This window comes from Argentina silus, assembly GCF_951799395.1.
Source record: "Argentina silus genome assembly, chromosome: 11".
NCBI classification, from domain to species: domain Eukaryota; kingdom Metazoa; phylum Chordata; class Actinopteri; order Argentiniformes; family Argentinidae; genus Argentina; species Argentina silus.
Window position 1 is genome coordinate 11,404,568 of NC_139665.1, and position 26,842 is coordinate 11,431,409.

Sequence of the window (26,842 nt, forward strand, 5' to 3'; positions counted from 1 at the left end):
CATGCAGACAGCTCCTGAGAGCTTCTGACTATGTAGATCTCTTTTAGTATAGAGGTAATGTGTAATCCCTAAGGTTGTATCTGAATATATTCTATCTGAATATATTAATATCACTTTATATTAAAATAACCCATGTCCCCTTCCTTCCCAGACTTTTTCTAAATGTCTGTAACATAATAGCGTTTTTTTGATAGCTAACATCTCCAAGTCACATGCTGAGGTGTGATTAATGCCTGCCCCCAAAGCTCCAATGGTTGGCTATCAGCAACATCGACAGATAGACAGATAAACAGTTATTGAATGATCAAAGTGATTACATACTGTAGAAGCCCAACAAAAGCTTGGTGCCCCTTTATGCAGTTCATGGCTAACAAGCCCGTCAAGTTAGATTTATCTCGGGCAGCAGGTGAGCGAGTGTCTGAGAACGTGGTGATGAATACAAATCATGCACCCCTGCCCGCAAAGAGACAGTGTGAGTTGGGCAGATGCACACAGAACAAAACTCAAGACACCTGTGGAATGTGCGACTGACTTGTCTATGGATCTTGCACACAGAAACCTCCAAAGATTTGTTTTGAATGTAGTTTGCATGAGGGAGAATAAGAGTGGATGGATTTGTCTGTGGACTTTACTGATGCATTTGCATCTGAAAGAAGAACCGATTTTGTGTCCAAATTTTTTTTAATTACTTTAGCAAATGTGTAGACCTTCTTGCATCATCAGATCAAATCAAAGTTGCTTAACAATACAATGAAAATACAACGAAATTACAACAATACAGTGAAAATACAACAGTGCAGTGAAAATAAACTGTAATATAAGGAAATGATAGTATAAGAAATACGAGACATGGTAGAACAGAGAGACCAGTGCAGCACAGTAAAGAGGGTAGATTAAAATAAGATGGATTAAGAGAACGCTAAACTAAAAAGGTATGTTTTTAGATTTCTTTTAAAGGTGTTTACAGATTGTGACGCCCTCAGCTCCTCTGGCAGGCTATTACAGAGGCAAGGACCATAAACACAAAATGCCGCCTCCCTGTCGTTCTTTGTCCTCACCTAGGGAACAACTAAAAGGCCAGTGCCAGAGGACCTGAGTGATCTTGAGGGAGCATATATTAAAAGCATGTCTGACAAGTATTCAGGCACTAGTCCATTGAGTGATTTGAACACCAATAAAAGGATCTTATAATATATTCTAAAACTGACAGGCAACCAATGAAGGGACAGGTGAGATGTGTGCTCTTCTGGTCTTGGTTCGTACACGAGCTGCTGCATTCTGAATGATCTGTAGCTTATTTATAGCTTTCTTAGGTAGACCAGAAAGGAGAGCATTGCAGTAATCAAGCCTGCTAGTGATAAAAGCATGCTCTCAGTATCTGCCTGGGAGAGAAACGGTTGCACTTTAGCAATATTTCTAAGGTGATAAAAGGAGGTTTTAGTGAGATTGCTGATGTGAGATTTAAAATTCAAATCAGGGTTTTGAATATAGCTTGCATATATGTATAATTATACAGTATTTAATTACATGTCATTATTCCTTCAGATGTTATATTTAGTTGTTATGAAGCATTGGAGCTTCACATTTGACCCAAGGTTTATTTTTGACAGTATGTAGTTATACCAATTGTGTCCATCAATATGTTATATTCAATATGTAAGCTCTTTAAAATACAACGTGGTATTCTAATGATTCTTAAGTCCTGACTTAACACAACCAGTGCATTATTTTTTGCATGGTATTGATCTAATTCAAAGATTACAACAAACGGATGTCTTCGGACCTCACTCTGGGTACTTTGGTTACTAATGAGGGCACGGGGCTTCTAGTGTTAAGGGACTGCAGATGTTCTGTGTGTGGTATCAGTGGAACAATTGAATTAGTCTGGTTCCTGTCTTTGTTGTGTTACAGACGTGCCCTCGAACCCGTACTCTGTGCGCCTCTCTGCCGTGTCCCAGCGCGTCGCCACAGTCACCTTCATGAAGCCAGACTCACATGGAGGCGTCCCCATCGGCCACTACCTCGTCAACTATAAGGAAGTGGGCTCCCAGGACTGGAGGGACGTTAAGTCACATGGTGTCCAGAGTGAGTGTCCTCATCGTCTTCATCTTCATCAGCACCTCAATCACCTTCCTCATTGAGAGTGTCATATTGGCGGGTATATCCATCATCATCATCATCAATATCATCATCATCTTATTTCATATCAACTATACTTAAAAGTACAATCGCTTGTCACAAAGTCTTACTATTTTCCAGGACCCAATAGATCATTGAGTCCTGTTGAAATTCAAGGCTGGTTAAGTTAGGTTACCAAATCTATTTTGGATTTAAATAGCATGCTCGATAAATAGCAGGGTATGGACATTATTTTCAAAGGACATATTTAGGTGTTTTTTGGAGCCTTTGTTCACAGTTGCATGATTGCCCCACCCGCTTCCGTATAGCTTAATGAGGGGTATCACTGGTGCCGGTAAGTTTCTCAAAACCAAGCGATTTCACAAATTAAGTGTTTATACATTTCTACAGCATGCCATTAACATCAAAAATCTAAAAATGTTTTTCCAAAAAAACAAACCTATCATTTAAGGTTAAAGAGATGTTCCACCCAATTAACATTTCTTCCTGGTTTGGCCCTGACCTTGGCTGCAGTTGATTAGCCCAGACAGCTTTTAGCTATGTTGCTTCCTTAGTAGTCATATTTTGGGCCCCATTCATTCTGGAAATATGTTGAAAACACCCTGCAGACACTCCAATCCATTCCTGTCATACTATTAGTTGGTTTGGTGTGTATACAAAGTGTTTTGTACATATTTCCAGAATGAATGGGACTGAATGTGACTACTCAGTATCTAAGAAAGCAAAATATGTAACAAAAAAAACTGTCTGGAATAATCAACTACAGCCAAGTTCAGGGTGGAACATTCCTTTAAGTCTTGTGCTACTAGGTTCAGTCCACCACAGTCCATTTCAGACCTCTGATCTCTAGGTCAATCAGTGTTTTCTCATCTCAGCCTCATCCTGACAAACACATCGACCTATCCAAAGAAGCGGGAGTGCAAGGCCGTACGACTTGATCCACCAGGTGATCCTTAAACCCATTGCTCCATGGCAATCCTCTGGCTCTGTCCTCTGCCGCTTCTGACAGCCTTCAGGGAGAGAGGAGGCAGCCAACAGGGCTGAAAGCACTCCTTTTCCTTTCTGGCTTCACTATTTCAAATTGATTTCTGAGGCACTCAGGGGAGAGTGTGCATGATGTGAAGGACAACAGAAAGGAACTCAGCTCAGAGGACAAACGCTGGACGATAAGCAGGTCTGACAAACCTGAAGGGCTTATCGCTAATATCCTTCATTTTAGAGTCAATTACAATGCGGAGATGGAGCGCTGCGAATGCTAAACAGCGGGAGCACTGTGGGAGAGAGAACAAAGTAATATGTCCAGGCAAGGAAAATATATGAAGTGCAAAAACAAAAAACGAAAAGGTTAGAAAGAAAGACAATTAGGGTATTTCACTTGATTGAGCATGTGCTTGAGTTCCGCTCGCACTTGTTAACACTTTTTGTCTCAAGGTGAGATAGTGAATTCTACTAAATTATGAGTTGTTAATTCCCATTAGTTTAATCATTGTAGTCACTTCAGACCTCCATAGCAATAGAGCACATTTGCACTATAAAACAGCTTAAACTATAATGAGTTGCCACATTCATTTGAATGGTTTTGGCATACCAAAGGTCTATTTAAATCCTGGTAGAGCGCTAGGCTTGCAAAAAAGCTCATTTTGTATTTGCTTTCCCTGTTGAAGATTTGCAAAACAACCATTAACCTAAGCAGCCTTCATTCAGCATTCACTCAAGTTCAGCACGTCCCTAACTTTGAATGAACTTCCTTATGGGCCTTCTGCATGATGAACCACATGAGCTTTGTAAATGTAAATGACTCATTTCAACTGTAGAATTTTCATAGAAATCTTTTAGATTTAGGCTCACTGGTAAACATGTCATAAACCTGTAGAGATTAGTGGTATTATAAGTGTATTATTATTGTATTATATCCTGCTGCTCTTTTAGACATATGACTTGAATTCATCAAGTCCTTTTTTTGCAACAAAAGCCATGTTGAATAAAAAAGGTTTGACAGATTTGATGAAAACAGCAAATGACAATAGAATTTTATGAGGATCGACAAAGCGGTTTCACTATTTTGCGCATAAATCTATCGGAAAAACAACCATGTGATCGAATGACGAATAATGTGCTTTATGCATTGGAAATGGTCACTTATTGATTTTGGCTGAGGTATCGGATTAAAAATGTTCATGATGCAACGCTGAAGGTAGGAGGAGCAAGGTCAATTTATTAAGAGTGCTGGATGTGTAAAACATGCACTTTTATGCCAATGCATGATGTTTATTCCTAATGTGGATTGGTGAGACATGATTAACATAAGCATCCTCACGCTATGCAGTACTTTATACTCAACATCTCTACTTATGACTGAGGAGAGGCCAGATAGAGTTGTGAATAAGCTTCAGGGGATTAATCCTACTCACCAGATACAGCCAGGCCTTTAGTCTCGTAAAGCTCCAAAGTAGCATGTTCTACCTTGGTATTTAATAAGAGAGTGGTCCTGACAAGTAACCGGGGGATTTATGGCAAACTATATTGACAATAGGATACAATGTGACTACATTTGATTTATCATCATTGATGGACCCTACTGACAGAGAGTGCTGTTAACTGTTCTTTTAGCAAAGCTGTTAACGTGCTTAGTGGATGTGTTTACCTTCTACAACAATGGCATGCTGGGTGGATTAGAAGGATTCCACGAAAAAAGAATGGCAGACGTCAAGGAGGACAAAGCCTCTCTTTCCACTCATACTCTCACACAGCATGTGTGGTGCTATTGCAGGTGTCTGACTTGCTTATGCTCAGCTTGTCTGTTTCTGTCTCTGTCTGTCTGTCTGTCTGTCTGTCTGTCTGTCTGTCTGTCTGTCTTCTCCTGTCTCTGTGTCTGTCATAGCTAACACATTCCCTCTCCCTGGTCGCCCCCTAGCGACAGTCTCACTGACAGGACTAGAGCCCAACACTACGTACGAGGTGCGTGTGGCAGCTGTCAACGGGAAGGGCCAGGGCGAGTTCAGCCACACAGAGACCTTCCAGACTCTGCCCATCCGTGAGTGTCCCTGCCTTCTTCTCCTCACTTGGCTTTACATCTTCATGCTCTCTTCCTCCCTCTTACTCCTCCTGCTGTGTCGACTGAGAGTCTCCCATAAGACTTGGTTTACTGACCTAGCTTTTGTTATGACTCCTCTAGCTTAGATATGCTGATTGTACTCCGAACCTGTACTGTGTTGTGTGTATATTCTACTGTATAGTACCACATATAGCACTAGGTTCCCCTTGTGGGAAAATAAAGTTGTCAATTGAATTTAGAGATGTACTGATCTGATATTGAGCACCGCTATTGGCCTAAAATGAAGGAAAGGGGATGCTATTTACAGATCGGATACCATGACACAAACTGACCTAAAAATACCATGACACAAACTGACCTAAAAACCAAACATGCTGACGGCTGCACAGCTGAGATGACACACGAGTGCGGTGACAACAATAACAATCATGTCTGCGGTCTGGCAGTACTTCATGCTTGAGACAGGCACCAGTAAAAGTGCTTGTTGCGAAATTTGCAAGGCGATCGGTATCGGATTGGTACTCAGTATTGGCCGATACTCAAAGTTCACTACTCGGAATCGGTATCAGCAATGAAAAAGTGGTATCGGTGTATCCCTAATTTAATTCAATTGAATCTCCTTCCCCTCCCCCTCCCCCTGTTTCCCTCTCTTACCCCACCATACCACTTCCTCCCACTTGTTCAATCTTCCTGCACCCAACCCCACCTCCACCCAACCCAACCTCTACCCTATCCCCACCCACCCCCACCCCCACCTCCACCAAACCCTACCTCTACCCTATCCCCACCCACCCCCACCCCCACCCCCACCTCCACCCAACCCAACCTCTACCCTATCCCCACCCACCCCCACCCCCACCCCCACCCCCACCTCCACCAAACCCTACCTCTACCCTATCTTCACCCACCCTCACTCAAAACTAAAACCACCTTGACCCCACCCTCAGGAGAGCCCAGCCCCCCAGCGGTGCATGGTCAGCGAGGGGTGGGTAAGGCCTTCCGACTTGGCCTGGTCAAGCAGGACGACGGGGGAATGCCCATTGTGGAATACATAGTCAAGTACAAGACGGTGAGTACTTATGGGTTGCCTAAACACTGTACTCTACAATCCCAAGTAGTTGTGGCTTTAAGGGGGCAGTCTGGGATTGGTACATCTATTTTTGAATAGAAAAGCATATTATTATATAAAACCAGTGATTCTTGAAGAATATAACTTAGAAATGAACTTAATTCAACTGTCTTACCCCATCAGAACACTGTACAGCTTCAACACATGGTTAAAACTATCATTTTTATTGCATGGATGGTCAGTCCTTACATCACCTTACATCCACAGCTCTGTCTATGAATTTGAGAGTGGTTACTTTTCTCCAGCCATTACATTTCTCTCAGCTGTTAACTAAAACAACACACTCACTCACTCACACACACACACACACACACACACACACACACACACACACACACTCACACTCACACACACACACACACACACACACATACACATACACACACTCACTCACTCACTCACACACACACACACACACACACACACACACACACACACACAAATACTTGAACACAAAATAGCCAAAGGAGTTCAGAGATGTGAATAGATGGAAGCCTTCTATCTCCCCAATGCTAATATCGTCTTACAGCCGTGTCTCTCTATGATTGAGAGGCTGACAGCGATTTAGAATAATGCAGTTGCACATGGAAGTGTGCTGTGAAAAGAAGGTCAGGGACTCTGCGCTATGCCTTTGAAGGCCAAACAGGAAGAAAAGGACAATCCTCTACGCCTCCCTAATCCCACAGCTTCCACTTATCGTGAACCTGCTGTGCGCGTACACACACACACACACACACACACGCACGTGCGCACGCGCACGCACACCAGAGAGCCAGAGCCATACAATGCCTCGCCATCTTCCACTGCAGGGACTGGACTGAGCCTATTCCTCTAACCATGACCATGAAAATGAAACCATGCACAGTTTTGTAAAAGCCCTTTCCACACTATATTCTTTGATATTTTGAGAGAGGCTAAATGGTTGAATATGCATTTAGCATGCTGAGGCTTTAGACTGTGACAATTTCCTGCATGACGAGATAAAAACAAAAAAAAGAAAGAAAAGGGCAGGACCACAAAGCAAAGGAAGGAAAAAGCGAAGGAAAGGAAAGGTGGATGTGGATTCAAAACCAAGCTACCATGGACATGGTGACATGATTGCTGAAGTGGGTATATTATACAGTATATGGCATTTTCTATTATGACAAGTTGTATATACAGGGATGAAATAAACAGCTAAATTGTTGCTGTTTGGAAATTTGATGCTGTGGAAATATGTTATCCCTGATCGCTGATCCTCTGATCAAATTAGAGATTACTTTAAAAGATACTATAATCGTTTTAAACAGTAATGGCTTTTTCTTATGTCTTGATGCGTATTTGATCATGTAATGCAGTGCCTCTTTCTCTCTCTCTCTTTCTCTCTCTCTCCCTCTCTCCCTCTCTCCCCCTCCCTTCCTCTCTTATTCTACCTCCAGGATAAAGAAGAGCAGTGGATGACCAAGTGGGTTTCGGGAGTGAGTGATTTTGCCTTGCTGCAGCCTCTGCAGTGGAACACACGCTACGAGGTGGAGATTACCGCTCGCAACGTCAAAGGCCTGTCAGAGCCCACGTTCTACCAGTTCTTTATGCCCCAGAAACCTGACATCACAGGTACACACAGGTTTAGTTGAACACCTTTACCTTATTCATTGCAAAAACCTACATTTTAAGTGATATGTACTGTAGATTTGGTAATATCCGAAAAAGACAGGAAATTCAATTGAACCCTGCAAATCTGTATCCTACAGTATGCACTGACAAGGTTTACCAGCACACTCAGCTTTAACTCCTGCTACAGTACTGTACAATAGCTTTGTTGATGTGATGTTGATATGAACACTGTCATTATGTTGAAGGATGTTGTAATATGTCCATCATCGCTACAGTCCCTCAGTTTTGCTGCATTCCTATTATTTGCTGGCTAGATGGCAACACTAGGTGTGTGTTACAGTAAGTGTAGTTGGCTCGAATTGATTATTACATCATTGCTAGCTAGTAGAAGCCAGCACAGCAGTAAGTCAAATATACCTGTTGGTGTCCTTCGCTTATATCAAGTTGAAAACAAGGTAGTGTGTCTACTCTGCAAATAGCAGGAGGTGCAATATAAATGATGATATATATTACAAAAATAAGTGTAGAAAAAATTAGAGCTGGCAAAATAGAATAAAGAAAATGCATAAATAGGCCTCTCTGTTAAAACCCAGAGTAGGTTTGGGGTACACCAGGCTCTGGCCAGCCTCCCCATGAGCAATGCACAAACTAAGCAATGCACGCTGCCTCAGAAAACTAAATACAGCTGTAAGCTGTACTTTTCAGAATAAATTGCATGAAATAGAGATTGAATGCATCAATAAAAGTGTGCTATTTAGTAGAATTTGAAAAGCATATGGATGCTCTGTTGAATGTGCAACCCACAGGGGTGAAATTCTCCTTTTGCAAAAACATTACTTCAATCAGTTTTGCACACTTTAAAATAAACTAGGGGTTATGAAAACAAGATGCCAAGATGTTTTTGATTTCAGTCGGTCTTGGATGTTTATGTGGCTAATTGTCAGTTTTTATGAAACCTCATGCCACAGGGAGTAATCCAACCGGCCCGTTAGCTCAAATAATTCCATCTCAAGTTCAAAGCGTGCCACAGCTCAGTCGGTTCCCAATCAATATTACTCCCTCAATTACATTCCCTAAATTGCTCCTAAACGTGTGTAATAACTATTATCTTACTTTATTATCAACCTTGTATTAATATGTTGTTAGTAATAGAGTTGAGCGGTTTGTGTCATTAACAAGTGTAATAAGGACTGCTCAACTTCATAGATTCTTGTAATGACTGTGTTTATTTGATAGGGATCATGAATGAGATGATGAATGAGATCCCTTGAAAAAAATATGTCATTTACGAACCTTTTGGTCCTGAAAAGCGCCGTCAAAAATCAAGTGTTTGGGGGCACAGGGTTGTTTACAATACACTAGCAAAGCGAATGCATCTCAAAGAATACCATGACAACGGGGGTTTATGTAAGCATTAATAGCCGATATTGCCACACTTGCAGTGGTTGTGACAGTTGTGTGCAGAAGTGTGCCTGAAACGTGGAGATATCGGCTGTTATTGCACACCCTGGAGTGCATTAATGTGTTTATAAAATGGATTCCATATTTTTTTTTTAAGAATTCCCCCTGAAACCTGGTATTTTAGCCGTTAAAAGTTAACTCATCAAACTATCAGAAGAGTGTGGATGTGCTTTGTTAATGCACACCTCCAGTGTTCTACACACCCTCCGACACCATGGGATTCTGCAGTGTTAATATGCCACATAATTATCGTTCCCTCAAAATGTTCTCACACAGGCTGTAACACATACTGTTTCTTTGTGGCAGGTATATTCAGCTATTGTCACTTGTTACAAACTTTCCCAGGGACCAGGTAGTGCATAAATATATTTCCCCAGGAATTCACAATGCTGCAGCTCATCAAATCTGATGTGCAGATCTGCCCAGTTCAAGTATAAAGTGTCTCGTCTAGAATTAGTATGCCATAATATACCAACATAGGGATATTGTTACTGTTTCCCATTTAGGCAACTAGTAAGCCAGCAGCATTCTATTGTAAAGAAGTAATCTTTTGTGGGAAAATAAAGTAGCTAGCTCCAGCACTGGTTGTCATGGCTTGTAGATCAGCTAGTGAACAAGTGTGTTAGCTTCCTAGCATTTCTCCAACGCTAGCTATCAGTTTAACTAGAAAATGACCAATATGTCAATATATCAATATGTCAATATATCAATATGTCAATATATCAAACCTAAAATGCATATCTAACATGCCAAAGAATCACTTGTTAGCTCGTACGACATCCATCGGGGTAGTGTTATTACAGTGTTGGCATGTTAGATATGCATTTTAGGTTTGATATATTGACATATTGTTTTATGGTAACCAGGGGTAATATAATTTGAGGCGAGAGAGATGTCAGGCATGTTTTTTTGTTTTGAAAAGCTATTGGGTTGGCACGTCCATATGTTAACCCTGAACCACCCACAGCTCTTTCTCAACTGTGATTGTCAGAGATTAATGCATGGCTTGGAACACCGTTTTAGTCAATCAGATTATATATTTCCCCAAACCCCTTTTACAAATGATTATTAGGGAGGATGTTGTTGTTTGTAACTTCAAACTGAATTTTGCCTTGGTGGCCAGAGGTGGCAGATTTCCAACAGACTTACGAACAGCTCCTTTAACATGTACAGCCATCTACAGTAAATTCAGCCCCAAACTAAAAAAGTGTATTGAACATAGATTAAAGGAGTAATCAGGGAACCTTATAAGGTTATTTGAGAGGGGTTCCCAGCCATGTCCTGCAATCTAGAGCCTTGAACGGATCCAAAGTTACTAGACATTACCACCAACAATACAGGGGGTACATTTTATTGTTATGTAATTGAATCTGCACTTTAGTATACTTTTATTGTTTTATTATTTTATTGAGAGCTGTCAATATCTAGTATTGATTCTAAGCTTTGCGTTTGCCTTTGGAGCCTGTTATTGGTGTCTGTCAACATGGGGACCAAAGAGACATCAATGAAAGTCAGGGAAGCCATTATGAGGCTGAAATATCAGAAAAATCTATCAGAAACATAGCCTAAACCTTAGACTTACCAAAATCAACAGTTTGTAACATCATTAAAAAAGAAAGAAAGCACGGGTGAGCGCAGCAATTGCGAACTGGCTGGTAGGCCAAGGAATAGTTCTACAGTGGATGACCGAAGAATGCTCACCTTAATTAAGAAAAAGAAAAAAACTGTCCCACAGATCAGGAACACTCTCCAGGAGGTAGCCGTGAATTTGACAGAGACTACCATCCACAGAATACGTCACCAGCCCAACTACAGCAGAACTAGCGGATAGGTCTTGACTGGCCAAGTCAATCTTCAGATATAAATCCAATTGAACATGCATTTCATTTCCTGATGATAAGATTTTCGGCAAAAAGACCTCAAAACAACTGAAGATGGCTGCAGTACAGGCCTGGCAGAGCATCACCAGAAAGATGGGTTACAGACTTTATACAGTTATTGCATGCAAAGGATTGTTGACCAAATACTAAACATGAGTACTTTATTTGGACATTATATGATTGTTTCCAATACTTTGGGAGCCCTGAAATAGGGAGAGTATGTTTAAAAAATTGTGTACTTCCTAAATGATGAGCCCAATCTGAAAAAAATACATTGAATTAAAGCTGAGAATCTCTACTTTGTCCCCATAGTAATTGTTTGATTTTAAATCCAAGGTTGGGGTTTTATACGAGCACATCGACATTGCAGCGGGGTATGCCACTGCTGCAGCAGACACACAGTGTGAAGTTCTGCCGACAGCCACCACAAGGTGGTGACAAGAGCTGTGAAGGATGTTTGAAAAGAGAATGGTTTGCTTTATCAAGCTTGCCTTATCAGATAGATTGGCAAAATCAAGTTTATTATAGCAGCTCATGAATTGCAGAGATGAAGAGTGGAAATGGTTTAAATATCAGGTTATGTTAACAAGAACCAAGCAAGTTCTATCTCCTCTCATACCGTCATCACGCATTCTCTCACAGCGCAGAGAAACGGGGAAATGTTTCAGTGCAGTATGACATGAATCAGCGTGAGTCAGCTTTAATAATGTAACATATTGATTAAGGAATTAAGTTAGGAATTTTCATGCGAGGCAGGAGTAAGGATGTTGGGTTTCAGTGGGATTGAGACTGGATAGAAAAGTAGCCTACAGTTGTTATCATTAAATCATAATAGGGTGCAAACGTCCACATTTTCAGCAAGGGCAGCCTTCTCTCGTTCTCACAATGTAATGATAATAATAATAATAATGATAATAATAATAATAATAATAATAATAATAATAATAATAATGTACTTATTTTGTATAGCACTTTTTGAGGGATTGTTTGAAGGGGGAGAGCATGCTGGATAAATTGTCACACTTTTGTTTGTTAATCAATGAGCTTGTTGTAAGTGGAGATCTAGCAAGCACACACAAACTTAATTCCCCTTTCACCGTCCCCCACCCATTTGTTAACAATTGCCAGTAACTGGACACAATGTGCTGGTTTGTGCTGTTATTAGATTTTTATTCAACACTGACGTTCTTCATCACATTCTGGTTGATGGGAGAATAATGTAGTGGTTAATGTGAGTGAAAAGCATGAAATGATCGAGTCTCCGGTAAATGACACAAGGCCTACAGCTGAGTGCACCCGTCCGGACCCGATAAACAGCCCTGATCTTGAGAGCGTTGCATATATTTGTCAGTATATCAATCCCAACTCATCCAAACCTGCACTACGAGGAGCAGGAGCCTATGCCAACGCACACCACTCCACAAAGTCATCGCATATAGGCTTTAGGAGTAGCCTAACCAGTGTGGTATGTAGAATACCAGAGTGGTATACCAGAGTATGTAGAGTGCAAGTTGCTATTGGTATATTAAGGAGTGAGTTAAGACAGAGAGACTTGGAAATAATTATATTCTCTATGACAACTGCATCGTAACATTGCAACATACGTAGGCTAACATTAGACAGATCACAAGACATTTTTTCTCAATTAAGGTTTATCCGAGTACATAATTTTGAATTTCTCTGATCAGACAATCATTTCTCCTTTTCCAAATTGAAACAACAAGTCATAAGCTACTCCTCATATAATTCATCTGGCGGCAATGTTTGTAAACACACTTCCGTTCCATATCCGTTATGCTCAATGATGCCTCCTGGTGGGTGTTTTGCCCAGGTGAATGACCTGAAATAAAACTCACTAGTACCGTCGCAGTACTCCTGCGACGTTGTCACAGTGGCGGCCAATTTCTAAACTCAGGTCAACTGTAGCAACGCTACCACGGCAGTAGGATGTGATCACTGGCCTATTGGCTGCAGCAGCTAATCGGGACATATGCCTCACATCTAGACAGAGTACCACTCACACTTAGCGAATTGAGGCCAAATTTATTCCAACATATTATCTGGACGTTGTAGAATGCCCGTAGAGTGCCCAGGAGCCTGTGAGAGCCATCAATCTCATAGCAAATCGGGTATCCGTTTCCACTTTGCTGGCTGCAGCGTTACGTTTTACTCTGAGTGTACTCAGATTTCCTACGGTTTGAGATAATGCATCAGGAGCTGATCAGGAACATGGAGATTGGGCTAAAAACGTATTGTGTCAATTCAATGTACCATCTATCCCCAAAGGCCAACTGTTGTTGTACATTGCACCCACACACAGACAGACTCAATCACATAAACCACTAAAAATACCTCGACATCCAGGTAAACCGACTCTGGAAATGTGGGCACACTCCCCTCTCCTTGTGGTGAGGTTATCTGTGGCCAAAAAAAGCAGGATCAAATACGGAGAGCGTGTTGGTTTGATTAGCCCTTGATGTTTGAAGAGTGTATCTCTCCATGCCTTTAAATCTCCTGGTTAATGCCTCTGAGGGATAAATTGAGAACTTCTGAGCAGATTGGAATAGAATGCTCATCATATTCAAACCCCCAGGTCATTTATGAGATCACACACATGCACATGGACATGCATATACACAAGTACAAATAAGTATGTTGTTGAAAGAGAATGGTGAACTCACTTTTAATGGTTTATCGCTTCCATATGTAGTGATGAGAGATCCCAGAGTCAGTCAAATGTGCACTCAATCTGCATGGTTGGGAAAGAACCCAGACCAGGGAGACGGTAGCCTGGTGGAACCAGTCCGATCTCGCAGGCTCACATTCAGTTTCATTTGAAAGTCAATCTGCTTGACCAGGCTAGGGAGACAAAGGGAAATTCAATAAATATTTTAAGTTTATCTTAAAGAAGGATAACACAAAGAGTCCCTGCTCAAAGTTCCACTGAAATCCAAAAGGCAGGGGAAAACAATCTCTCCTCTTGGACTAATTTATTGTGTGCAACAGTGATTTTCAGCTTGCTCAACATCGCACTTGCAAGCTTTTAAGTTTTATTTGCATGCCCAACACTGCCTGTGCACTCTCTATATAGTTTATGCTTTGCTCGATGAGCACGTTTTTTGCTCGACAGCGCCATCTCGCTTGTGCTCGACGTCTGGAACTAATCTGATGCCATAGCAGGGCTATGACCAAAAATACAGATCTGTGAAAATCCTGCACAATCCAAACAGGCCTCATGATGTGTGGCTTCTAATCTGTAGATATGCATTTTGTAGATGTCCTGGATTCTTGACTGGCATGCATTCTTGCATTCTTCGCCATTCAAGGCATGCACTGTTGCTGTCTCTCACACACAGGCACGCACACACGCGCACACACACACACACCCACACACACACACACACACATTGACTCATAGATTTGACAGAGCTGCGGTATGTGCTATGTCTTTCTTTAACCAATCTCTCTATCCAATTCCCTGTCAATGCATTATGCATTCTCAGGGTCTCAAATTGTCCCTTTTATTTTTTTTTTTACTTTCTCTCTCCTAGTTTGTCTTGCAGTGAACTGCAGCTAAACCCCCTCTCCCTGCCTCTGTTTCTCTCTGTAAACTCCCTTTGAGCCTTTATGTCATTGATTGCCACATTGCCCTTGGTAACATTTCAATTTACTCCTTCCCTCTATCCCTCTTAGATTGTACCTCTCCCCTGCTCTCTTTATGCCCCCTGAATCACCATAGTTTTCCTCTCCCTCCTACAGTAAATTCTGTCTTTTTTCAGCGTGTTTTGTGCATCCTTCTTCCTTTTATGTGCCCTGCATATTCATCATACATCTTAATTGATGCGAATGGTAAATGACAGTGTGTATGTTGATTGATCTGACAAGTGCACGTCTCTGTGTGGTGCTGCCATGCAATAATTATCTTCTACAATATCATGAAATATTCAGAGGCATACAGTTGGACCTTCGTGCCATCGCTTAGCTGTTTTTTCTTACTCTATTTACCTGTCATCTACTTGTAATAATGCACTCTTGTTGAGAAATCATGTAAGGCAGGCTTTTAAATCTTGTTGTTTTGTTGAGATCATTGTATTCACAATATGCATGTTGACACCAGCTATAGTCAGTTCTCTGGATTGGAAAAATAACTATCATCAGCATTTCCTGGAAATGGCAGAAAATCTAAATTGATGTTTTTTTCATTGTTGGCCATTAAAGTAATCACAGTGTTGATACATTTTCCCTTTTTCTGAAAGAAAATATGTCTGAAAGTGTTGATTTTCGGATATACTCCCATTCATCAAAAAAACCCATGATCAGAAACATAAACAGGCTAAATGCTTGTGTGTCTGTATTTCATAGGATAAAATAACATAAATTCTACCATGCTGGTACAGTATTTGCTTTATCAAGAAAAGGCTATCAGGCAGACATTGGAGTAAGACTAATATTTTACTCGACAGTAGGTGAGAGTTCATGTTATGCAATGGCCCAATGGATGCCCACAAAGATTTCAGACTGGAGGAGTCTCACTTTGGCACCATTTGGAGGCCTTTTAGCCTTAAGGTTGAACAAGTGTTCTCCACTGACTCTCACTGGTCCAAGAATATTGCTACAGTATCAGGGTTTACAGCAATCACCACAGTGTAGAGACAATATGGATGACAATGTTGTTCCACAACCTTGGCGGCCACAAGGGTACAGTACTTTGCTCTTTAAAAGCTACGCTCCATTTGGGCTCCCACTTTTGGTGTGTGCAGGACAGTTCTGGGGGCCATTTTGTGAGTCATCACCCTGCCCAATTACTGGAGAGTGCACCCTGAGGCCATTCAGGAGGGGAACTGCCTGGATGTCTGTGTCTAATATTTGTATGACTTTTGAACATGTAGCACTCCTGTAAGATCATGATACAAATATGTGTCTTGGGTCTTGTTTCTCTGCAGGTATTCTCTGCAGGTATTTTAAAAGAGTACACTTTTTGAAGTGTTCTACAGTATGTTGCTACAGAGAGCAATCAACCCTCTTGTACAACATTATGATTTCAAAACATACCAAAGTACGTTAATCCTCTTGTTTTCCTCTTAGCTAAAAAAGTTTCACTTTTTACAGTCTCCAGTCCTCCATTTGCTAGTACTTCAGTTCCCTTAGAGCTGTTTAATTCATCTGCAGTAATAGTGTAGACAGACTCATCCCTCGCCTCCCTCATACTCATCCTTCTCATCTCTTAGATTACATGACCTCTCCCAAGGCCTCCTTGTGAACAAGAGTTTTACTAGCAACACTTCACCACATACCACAACATGTTCTCTCAAGATGTCCTCACCCACACCCACTCACACTTATGTTTATTCTGCAATGCATTAGTGCCGGCAAGTTTCCAATCAATGAGCCCCGTTCAGTCATCATTAATTGAGTGACTACCTCTTGGATCTAATCAAGTGAGGCTGAATCATTGCTCACTAGATGCATAAGAATGGCTCCCACTCAAGGAGAAGCGTGATGACTAGCATTAGCACACCGCTAAATCGAGCTGCTAATGGCTTTATAAATCAACGACCAATCAGTGGCACTTTCTAAAGAGGGATCACAGGACAGGGACATTGATACACATTGATTTTATAGAGGGGAGAGTATTAAGACACACAATTAGAGACATTTTTCCTGCTAACTAAATAAAATCCAGCTATTTCTACTAAAGTGAATGAAAAGATGGTGATGAGTTTTATTTGCCAAGGCTTCTCCAGTGATGTGGCTCCCCCTTGTTCTCTCCATGCCCTAAAAAGACAATGAAAATTTTAATTCATGAAAATTAAGTTTCTGTCAAAGGAGAATTCAGTCTTTTTTTTTAAGCAAAGACCAGGTACAGTACATGTAATACGTTTGCTTGAATGAATTGAGACCTCATCAGCTGAACCAGAGGTACGTGAAACTCTAGAACAAGTAGTTTTGTTCCTTCCTCCTTCCTCCCATTGTTTCCAGTTAGTCATCTGCAAGAGACCTTGAAACGCTCCACACTGTCATTGTGTATGCAGCACTCTGAAACCTTATTACCCTGCTATCATCATTTGAACATTGCAGGGCCTAATGGACATTTACAACATGTTTCTGTCAGATTTGTATTACATCCACTTGGCAGGATTATTTCATATATTTCATACATTCATTTCACCTTATTGCTTGCCAAATTGGAAATCAGAGGTGTGAAAAGTAGCAAAATGATGTGTATTTCCCCCTGGCTTCCTCCTAGTCCCTCTCATTTCAAATGTGTTGCTTCTCATCCTTTGATTCCCTTCAATAATGCGGAGATCAAACCAGGCTCGTAATGGAATGCAAGGCAAACTGCTGCTGAGCTATAAGGCTAACGGAATATTGATACGGTTAACAGAGTACGTGCCACTGTGGGAAGAGCTGTTGTAGTAATGGAATCTCTCCCTTGGAATTACTGTTTTCACCTCAAACTATCATTCATTTACTGTATGTGCTTTTCCTATTACATGTTTTTTTCTGTTATTTGGACCACGATGACCTTGAGTTCTCGTGTCTGGGGATAGGAGTGCCCAGCTATGTAAGAGAGAAGAGAGAAGAGAGAAGAGACTCAAGTCTGACAGTTACTCTCATTGTTAGAGGATGTGCCGTACAACATTAACAGTAACAAACATTGACCTAAACAAAATGAAAGTGTTTCTGAAATCAACTGGCAATTGGAGCTGCTAAAGTATTATCTAATGATAGTAACACACTTGTTTTTTCCTCCATCGACAAAAGTTTAGGTTGCGTATTAGGTCATTATTCTGATTCATTTCCTCTGTCCTGTCCTTCTATAGAAAGGCTGTTAGGCTATGATTGAATACTAAAGTTTTATGAGTATGATTACAAGGGAATTAAAGCCTAGAAGGACTCCAAACCATTGGACAGGAACCAGGAAGTGTTCAGCATATGACTCAGCAACATCCACCAAGGGACCGTGGCCCTCACTATACAAGCATGCTGCAAAGTTAAAGAAATGTCGATGTTCTCGAAATTGATGAGCAGGTAAATTCAAGCTCACAGAAAAGTTCGAAAGGTCGTCCTAAATCTGTTTCTTTCATCAGAGTTCTCTTTCAGTCGACTAGGATCATCCTTCACTATGGGACATGCACTTTTTGTACTTATTTGCTGAAACCCTATTCAATCACGCCTGTACCGGCTGTCGGAAGCTTACTGTAGTGTGTCCCTGTGGCTAGCTAGTAACTGAACTGTTCCACTGAAAATCTTACGATTCTCACAGGCTTTAGATTGTCTCTGTCAGCACCCTACGGTTCGACATTCACTGTAGAACTTTGGTAAGCCAAGTTCAAGGGTTTTCACCTTGTGCACACCTGCTTCTCTCTGAGTTGTTCTGTCCTTCTAGAGAAAGGCTGTTAGGCTATAATTGAATAGTAAAGTTTCATGACTATGATTACAAGGGAATTAAAGCCTAGAAGGACTCCATACGAAAGGAGCCCATTGGACAGGAACCAGGAAGTGTTCAGCATATGACTCAGCAACATCCAAGGGACCTTGCTTTTCGCTTTTTGCCTTGCTTTTAAATGTCAGCTTTACTGAAAAACTTGTTGAATTTGCTATGCCATGTTTGAGGTTTTCACCTTGTGTGCAGATGCTTCTCTCCAAGCAGGCTTACACAAGAAGGATGACAGCTAGCTAGGTGCTCGCAATTCCACTCATGTGGAACTTGCTAGCTCCCTTGTGTACGCTACAGCTAGCATGGCTACAGCTAGCTTGTGGTTTACGGATCATTTGAGCCCTTTAGTGGCTCAAGTTTAGTGTCCTGCCACCACCCAAGAGGATGAGGCTAGATGGAATCAGCCCGCAGGGTGGGCCCCCATCTGCACGCCAGTGTAGTGCCCATCCTGTGCCCATCCTCGGCGAATGCATCAAGGCTATTAAGTATTAGTAGAAGCAGCCCTTACATGATCCAAGTGGTTCTCAAGGAAGAATCCCAGATGGGGTTCTACACCTTTATAGGCTGGGCAGTAGATGAAGCTACCTGCTTGCAAGCTTCCCCAGCCTGTACAGGCGTGATTGAATAGTTTCAGCAAATGGGTACAGAGAATGCATCTCCCATCATGAGGGGTCTCTTCTCAGAGAACCTAGGTTACATGCTTAACCCCTAGTTTATTCAAAGGAGGCAGGTTTGTTTGCTTTACTACTCCATTTACTACTCTACATTATGTCCAACTGTTTTAATGGTTTCTATAGAAAAAGAAAAACTGCTTACATTTTTAAACAGTAGAATGTTTGGGCCAAGGGCACTGACTCTCTATGTATCTAGTAAAAAACATATCCAATGTTTCACAAACATAATAATGCCCTGACCAGCTCCTGGCCGTTTCAGCAGTCATCATTCATCTTTCACACAAATTATTTCTTCACAAATGATAAAGTTTAGCAAATATTTAGAATACATTTAGAATAGTAGAATGTATGAGTCTGAATGCATCTTCCACTGAGACCAGAAGAGCTCACAGCAACATTTTATTATTGTGCTGAGAAAAGGTGTGAAGGTCAAAAAAAGATTATTGTTCTCTTTCCCTTGAGGAAGTGTTTTTACACTCTTCAAGAGAGGCAGGAATCTGTTTACCATCTTCCGAGCTCAGCCTCATCTGCCTTCAAATTAATTCAGATAAAGTCCCAAACGCCAACATAGAGGGAGCCCTGTGGCGGTGGGGAAATATTGATCCAATCCAACAAGTTGGACCGTTGGAGCCCTCAATCCCATGATGCAACAGTAAAAACACAAGCTACTTGAATTAGAATTCCTCGTCACAAGGCTCTCAGTTCCTCCCCTCTCTCTCTCTCTCTCTCTTTCTCTCTCTCTCTCTCTCTCTCTCTTCCTCTCTCTCTCTCTCTCTCTCTCTCTCTTCCTCTCTCTCTCTCTCTCTTCCTCTCTCTCTCTCTGTGACCCTATGGGTAGTGCTGAGGAAGCACTAAGCTGCTCGTAAGCTTTGCTCTCCGCTGATTGCTTCTGTCGCCAGGTTTCACTCTGTCAGCCAGGTTCCCATAGGTGTTGGTGTCGTGTAAATTTCACACGAAATATGTGCATGCGTGAAAATTTACACATACGCAAGTTTTCAATTATAAATCAGACCCATCTTAAAAATGTGTGCATGTGAATGAGCTTCACTGCCCCACCCCATTTATATACACCCACTTATACTGTATACATACTGTATATTGTCAATCAATTAATAACCTCTCTAAGCCTTTATAATGTGCTGGCTACAACACCTAGGCCTAATACAAGCAAGATATAAATAATAATAACCATAATATTATTATGTGTCATTCTAATTATGAGTCTGGTTGATGTTTATGTCAGGTTCATAGGTGCGTACTTTGTAAGCACATTCTCACATCCAGTTCAAGTTTTATAAATGAAACTGATGAAACTGACTTTTGTGTGAAAACTGGCGCACATATGTTTTGGTGTCTATTTAGTGCATAAGCAGGAGATGAATGTGTGCAAACAGCCGGAGTGTGTGAGATTAGATACTGCTGCTTTACTGGGAGAAAAAGTCTCAGTGTAAAAATATCTGGGTATCTTGAAATGAGTTTAGTGGCCCCAGTGGAGCCTCGATGTTCACATGGTGACAAAATAACTCATAATTATCAACTTAAATGTCCCACATTCAATAACAAAACAAATATCAAAATCTCCCGAAGTCACACTGTGGCTGTCTGAGGTGTGGAGTGGGAAATGTGACAGTGTGCTGTTTAAACTGTGCCCTGTACCTGTCTTAACCTACCTCTATGCAGTTCAGATACTTAATAGGTTACCCTGCATTGCAGTAGTGCCAAAACAATTGCCGCAGAGCGGATGTAACTACACCTCCAGGGCTTGTGTATTTAATTGCACAGGTTCTTATTAGAGGACTGCTAATTTACTCAATGCGCTCTCGTGTAACCCAGTGATAGAGTTTGTCACAATTAGCAAACTGCCTCGATGCATTTGAGAATTGTAACCTTTCTGCAAACTGAATCATGTGGTATCTTATTTCTATCTGTGGATCGTTTGGCCACAGAAGGTAGGTGCCGGCTGTCTCTCTCTGACTTTGGCCGACTCCCTGTCTAATAGTCGGGCCCTGGGAGTGCGTACATGGTGTTGTGTGTCATTAAGTAGGCCTATCTGTGTGCAGGTTACAGGTGGTCTAGAGAGGCTCCCACAGTGTGCAGCAGCCTGGGTGACTATGCTCTCTCTGTGTGTCTGTCCTGCCTTAGCAGAATCCCTGTTCAGCGGCTTGGGCCTGGGCGCGGTGGTGGGGCTGGGTGTAGCAGGCCTGCTGCTGGTCCTGGTCCTGGTGGATGTCAGCTGCTTCTTCCTGCGCCAGTGTGGTCTGCTCATGTGCATCAGCCGCAAGCTCTGCAGCAAGAAGACGGCCACCAGTGGCAAGAGCAAGGAAATGGAGGAGGGCAAGGCTGCATACCTGTAAGTGCCCTTTGACATTTGACCCCAGAATGTGTTTTGTAACAGTTTTAGTCAATCAATCAGTCAGTCAGTCAGTCTGTCACTCTCACTCACTCATTCACTCAATCTCTCACGCATGGTGATTATTGGTAGTCAAACAGGTCCTCATATCCTCATTCCCTAATTCTCTCCACTTGCACTGATCTGAAAGAACACCTTGACAGATCGTTGCAGATGAGGGAGAATTGAGGATATAGTAAGAGAGACACCACTGAGATGCACACAGTGCCAGTTGATTGTAATTTGCTCACTGTCAATATTTGTCAGTCATTCATTCACAATTTTTCACTCCACTATGCGTGCTTTCCCAATATCTTTGACACCATGTCTGTTTTTTGGTGTGTGTGTGTGTGTGTGTGTGTGTGTGTGTGTGTGTGTGTGTGTGTGTGTGTGTGTGTGTGCGTTTGCGTGCGTGCGTGTGCGTGTGTGTGCATGCGCATGCGCATGCATGAGAGAGAGAAAGAGAGAGTGTGTGTATGTGTGCGTGAGAGAGAGAGAGAGAGAGTGTGTGTATGTGTGCGTGAGAGAGAGAGAGAGAGAGAGAGAGAGAGTGTGTGTATGTGTGCGTGAGAGAGAGAGAGAGAGAGTGTGTGAGTGTGTATGTGTGTGTGTGTGTGTGTGTGTGTGTGAGAGAGAGAGAGAGTGTGTGTGAGTGTGTGTGTGTGTGTGAGAGAGAAAGGGAGCTTCTCTCACACAAGCTTCACTAAGCATGCCATTACAAGGATATCCCATGAAATAAGAGGTCAACAAAACCATCGGTGTCAGTATTTACTTTCTCCCACATTTGTACGGACTGGAGTTGATTTAAAAAGAGCAGACCTATGAGTAATAAATGTGTTAGATACGACTGATCAGTGGAGCTGGCCATTTTTATAGCCAGAGTCTGCTGTCTGTGTGCCCCCCCTGCTGTCTGCTAAGGGGAAGAAAGAGCTAAGAGAGAGAGAAGGGTGGGGAGGGGGAAAGGGGGAAGGGGGGAGGGGGGGAGGGAAAACCAGTAGTCAGACTGACATTCTGCTGAGTCACTAGGCTGATTTTTAAGGAGTGATGGCTGACTGTGTGTGACTGCCTGCTGAGACTGCAGGCTGACTCTGTCACATCTTTGGGAACAGCGGAGACATCAGAATTAGCAGGAACTGTGAGAGGTGTCGAGTGTTACTGTTGGATGGGATCAGTCACGGAAATATTCTAGTGCAAGTGGCCAATAAATACAGCTGAGATGTACAGTACAGTAATCATAAAACGCGACGCTGAAGGATTTTATGTGGGTTTACTCTGAATATTTATATCACAGAAATAGTGAGCTGAAGCTAATTTTACCCATTATCCTTTCCTTGTAAATGTCTACCGTTGAAATAGTTTGGAGTGTCCATACACAATAGTTTTTCTCTATCACATTATCGCCAACATAAGTAATTCCTTGGTTAATTTAATATTCATTGATTTCAGTTATGCATGCTTTCAGCATTTTAGGTGACTAACCACCACACAAATTTGCATTAGTAATGTATGATATTAACATTAATTTAATTACAAACTGTATTTGATTTGATGTAGGCTGACATCATTCATTTTTTTATTGAAAGAATGTGCTCATGTGGAAAGGTGTTTTAGAATGGTTTTAATTAACTACAATTTTGCAACTAAACAGTCAAATAAGGATCGCATTTTGCACAAGTCCAAATGTTTTGGGCTGATTACCATGAATGAAATAAGGAAGTAATGAATTCAATACTTTTGGTAAACTGCAAATGTGCTAATCTACCAGCATGATTGAATAACCACGTCAGACAAGCAACCTCTTTAATATGATTTTAATTACTTTTTTTAGCAGTTAATGCACTGATCATTGTGCAAGTGTGACAACGTGTCTTCTGTTATTCCTGCTCTATTAAAGGTGGTAAAGTAGAGTAATTAAAAGCACAATAACTAAATAAGAATTAATTTTTGTATTGATGGAGCATCTTTTAAGAGGTGCCATGTGACTCATCTTCACATTTGGGCAGCAGTATTCCTCTTTATCTAGACTTTTTAGGTATGGTGCATTGGTCTGATTATACAGAACATTATACATATTTTGGTAACACTTTACATTAAGGTCCCCTTTTTAAAGAGTTTATACATGGTTTATAATTAGTTAATAAATCACTTATAACCAGTTTATTATTCAATTATAAACTATTAACAAACAGTTATAACTAATTAGTTTAGATTGTTCGATATTCACTTGGCACTTGCGAAACAGGGAGCTTGCAATGAGGAGCCAGTTATTAATGATTTACAAATGCACTTATAAATGCTTTGAAAACTAACCGTGATGTGGAATCATGCAACAGTATTTGGAATGGTGGTACAGTGGTTGCATAGTTGGGAAATTGTATTCTATGTATGCTAGTTTTTACACCGGATTAGTTTAATCGTGGGTGTAATTACTCTTTATGAATGCTCTATCTCTCTATGCCTCTATCCTACAATGACAACCCATATCAGATATGATTGAAACTGAGACCCTCCACTTATTGATTAATTCCTGATATGGCAAGACCTCATTGGACAACAGCAATAGACATAGCCGAATCATCTCCACAATTCAGGAAATAACTTTCCCAACTGTGCAACCACTGTAAATAATGTTACATAATTTCACATCAGTGTTAGTTTTCGGAACATTTATAAGTGCATTTATAAAGCATTAATAACTGCCTCCTGATTGCAAGGTACCTATTTGGCAAGCATCAAGTGAATATCGAACAATCTAAACTAATGACTTATAACTGTTTGTAATAAATGGTTTAGAACTAAATAATAAACTGCTTATAAGTGATTTATTAATTGATTATAAACCATTTATAAACCCTTTACGAAGGGGACTTTAATGTAAAGTCTTACCCTTATCTTTGTAACATCTGTTAAGATCGAGAAACCATTTCCCCCTTGCTAGTAGATTTACTACGTGGCTGGCACGTCCTCTTATTGTGTTTTCATAAGGGGTATCTGTGGGCTTCAGACCACTGGAGGATTCAACCCAGGGAATTATTTTTTTTCTTGTCAGAGTCAAGCTTAGGCCAACTTCAAACTCAATAGCCTACTGTGAAGCTAAAACTAAACCTCCTGAGATACATTACGTTTGAACACTGGGCCACCAACAGAGTCCAATCCATTCCATGGGATTCTCGGCAGGCCCCAAAGCCCCGGTGTGGATGGCAGTGTTGGCGTGATTAACATTGTCAGAGGGGCAAGCGAGGCTTCCCCACTGTGCTTCAATGTCACTTAGAGGCTCAGAGATTACAGACACAGTGATATCTCTTCAGCCTTCTGTGGGGTTAAGAACACAGAGGCTGGCCACTTTGCTGCTGGAAGACATCAGAAAGAGAGACAAGCCAAGGACATCCATGCTGCTGCTGCTTGCTTTGTGTCACAAATGGCTTCGCTCAAGTTCATAACGTGTGTGTGTGTGCGTGTGTGCGCGTGTGTGTGCGTGTGTGTGAGAGCAGGGGCGGTGGGTCCAAGGAGCCCATTGTTGAGATGAGAACAGAAGAGGAGAGAATAACTAACCAGGACGACGCCAGTCCAGTGAATGAGCCCAATGAGACCACTCCTCTCACAGAGCCAGAGTAAGGAACCAGAACCACTAAGGGGGTTCTAGGACCAGTCTCCCCCAAACTTCAAATCACACACAGTCCTAGGAATCAGAGAAAGGTCAGAGCAGTGCTATTTGAATCCAGGCATGAAGGACTACAGCGCCACTGGTTTTCATTTTTTACTGTCCAGTCAGTGATTTAATTCAGACCTGGTAGACACGTTGAAAATGCTTTCTGGCCAGTCATTCCTAGGAACTATGTTGTGACCCTCAACATCAATAATTGAATAGCCCCAGATGAGGGTTTTCATGCAAGGGGTTTTGAGTTGAAGTAAATTAACCTGAAACCTTGACCAGGTCTTGTTGAACCACGGGGACCAATGCTGAATGATTCAACACATAGCAGGTATCTTTATCCCTACACAAACGCCCTATTAAAGTGTTTGCTGGAAGCTATTGCATAAACTAGCAAGCCACTTTTCTAGTTGTTGCAGATGTTGTGTGTGATAAACTGAGCCTATGGTTGGTCTTTTTTGTATTAGATGAAAGAGAGATCAAGAGAGCCCAGTGAGAACTGACATTTGTTATTGTATTTCTGCTTTATGACCATACAATAAGGGTTGTATTTGTTATTCTCTCTTTAGTGTTTAAGGAAATGAGATGCCATTTTAAGTGCCAAGTACAGATATATCAAAAACATAACAGTTACTTGATGTCAGTATCACACAGGCATAGAGTCAATCAGGTAGTGGAACATTTTTGGATTACTTGTTGGTATTGTTGCATCTCATTTACTGAAGCAGCAGCAGGAGAAGGGGTCATTGATATGCTGTGTGTTATAGAATGTCTTCATCATGTTCCATTGTCTCTCTGTACGTTGCCATGAAAACGTCCACTCAGCATAATAAAAACTCTCATTGCCCCTCTTGTAGCTCGACAAAAAGCATGTATATTGCTCATGCACGGATTTGTTTCATCAAAAATAATGCCATCTTTGCAATGTATTATTAAATCTGTTCCATGACAGTTAGTTCTTTGGGTTGTGTAATTCTACTGCATCATTGGGAAATGAGACATGGGATGAGTACCAATACAATTGAAGTCAGTTCTGAGGTCTCTCTCTCTCGTTTCCATTGTCTGTTTTCAACAGGAAGCTACCGCTGAAGGAGGAGAATGGAAAGGAGACACACAAGCCGGACACCATCGAGATCAAAGTGCACAACGACAGCAGCATCCACACAAAGCAGGAGGACAGCAAAGCATAAAGGGATAGCCTTCCCCACTATAATAACATTCGGAGCGTCCTACCCTGAGACCAAAACACAAGAAAACCAACACAGAAAAAAAGAGGAGAAAAATACTATATCTGTTTATATGGGCCCAGTGAAAGGCATGTGTAAATACAAATAAGTCAGACAGAGACCCCAACAGGTTTTTCTTTTGTGATTAATCAACAATATTCTTTCTATCACAGATGGTCAATCAAATGCTCAGTAATTGTATA

At 41.4% G+C, this 26,842-nt stretch overlaps 1 protein-coding gene across 1 annotated transcript in view; it reads left to right on the forward strand.

Moving 5' to 3' along the window:
• ncam2 (neural cell adhesion molecule 2) overlaps positions 1-26,603 on the forward strand; it is a gene marked incomplete at both ends in the record, with an annotated part of 181,009 nt that extends 154,406 nt beyond the window's left edge. The window contains 7 exons of the mRNA XM_083680048.1: positions 1,912-2,085; positions 5,054-5,173; positions 6,142-6,263; positions 7,742-7,916; positions 21,515-21,722; positions 25,253-25,372; positions 26,489-26,603. Coding sequence (XP_083536174.1) covers positions 1,912-2,085; positions 5,054-5,173; positions 6,142-6,263; positions 7,742-7,916; positions 21,515-21,722; positions 25,253-25,372; positions 26,489-26,603 — 1,034 coding nt within the window. The remainder of the gene's footprint in view (positions 1-1,911; positions 2,086-5,053; positions 5,174-6,141; positions 6,264-7,741; positions 7,917-21,514; positions 21,723-25,252; positions 25,373-26,488) is intronic.
• Positions 26,604-26,842: the final 239 nt, after the last annotated feature.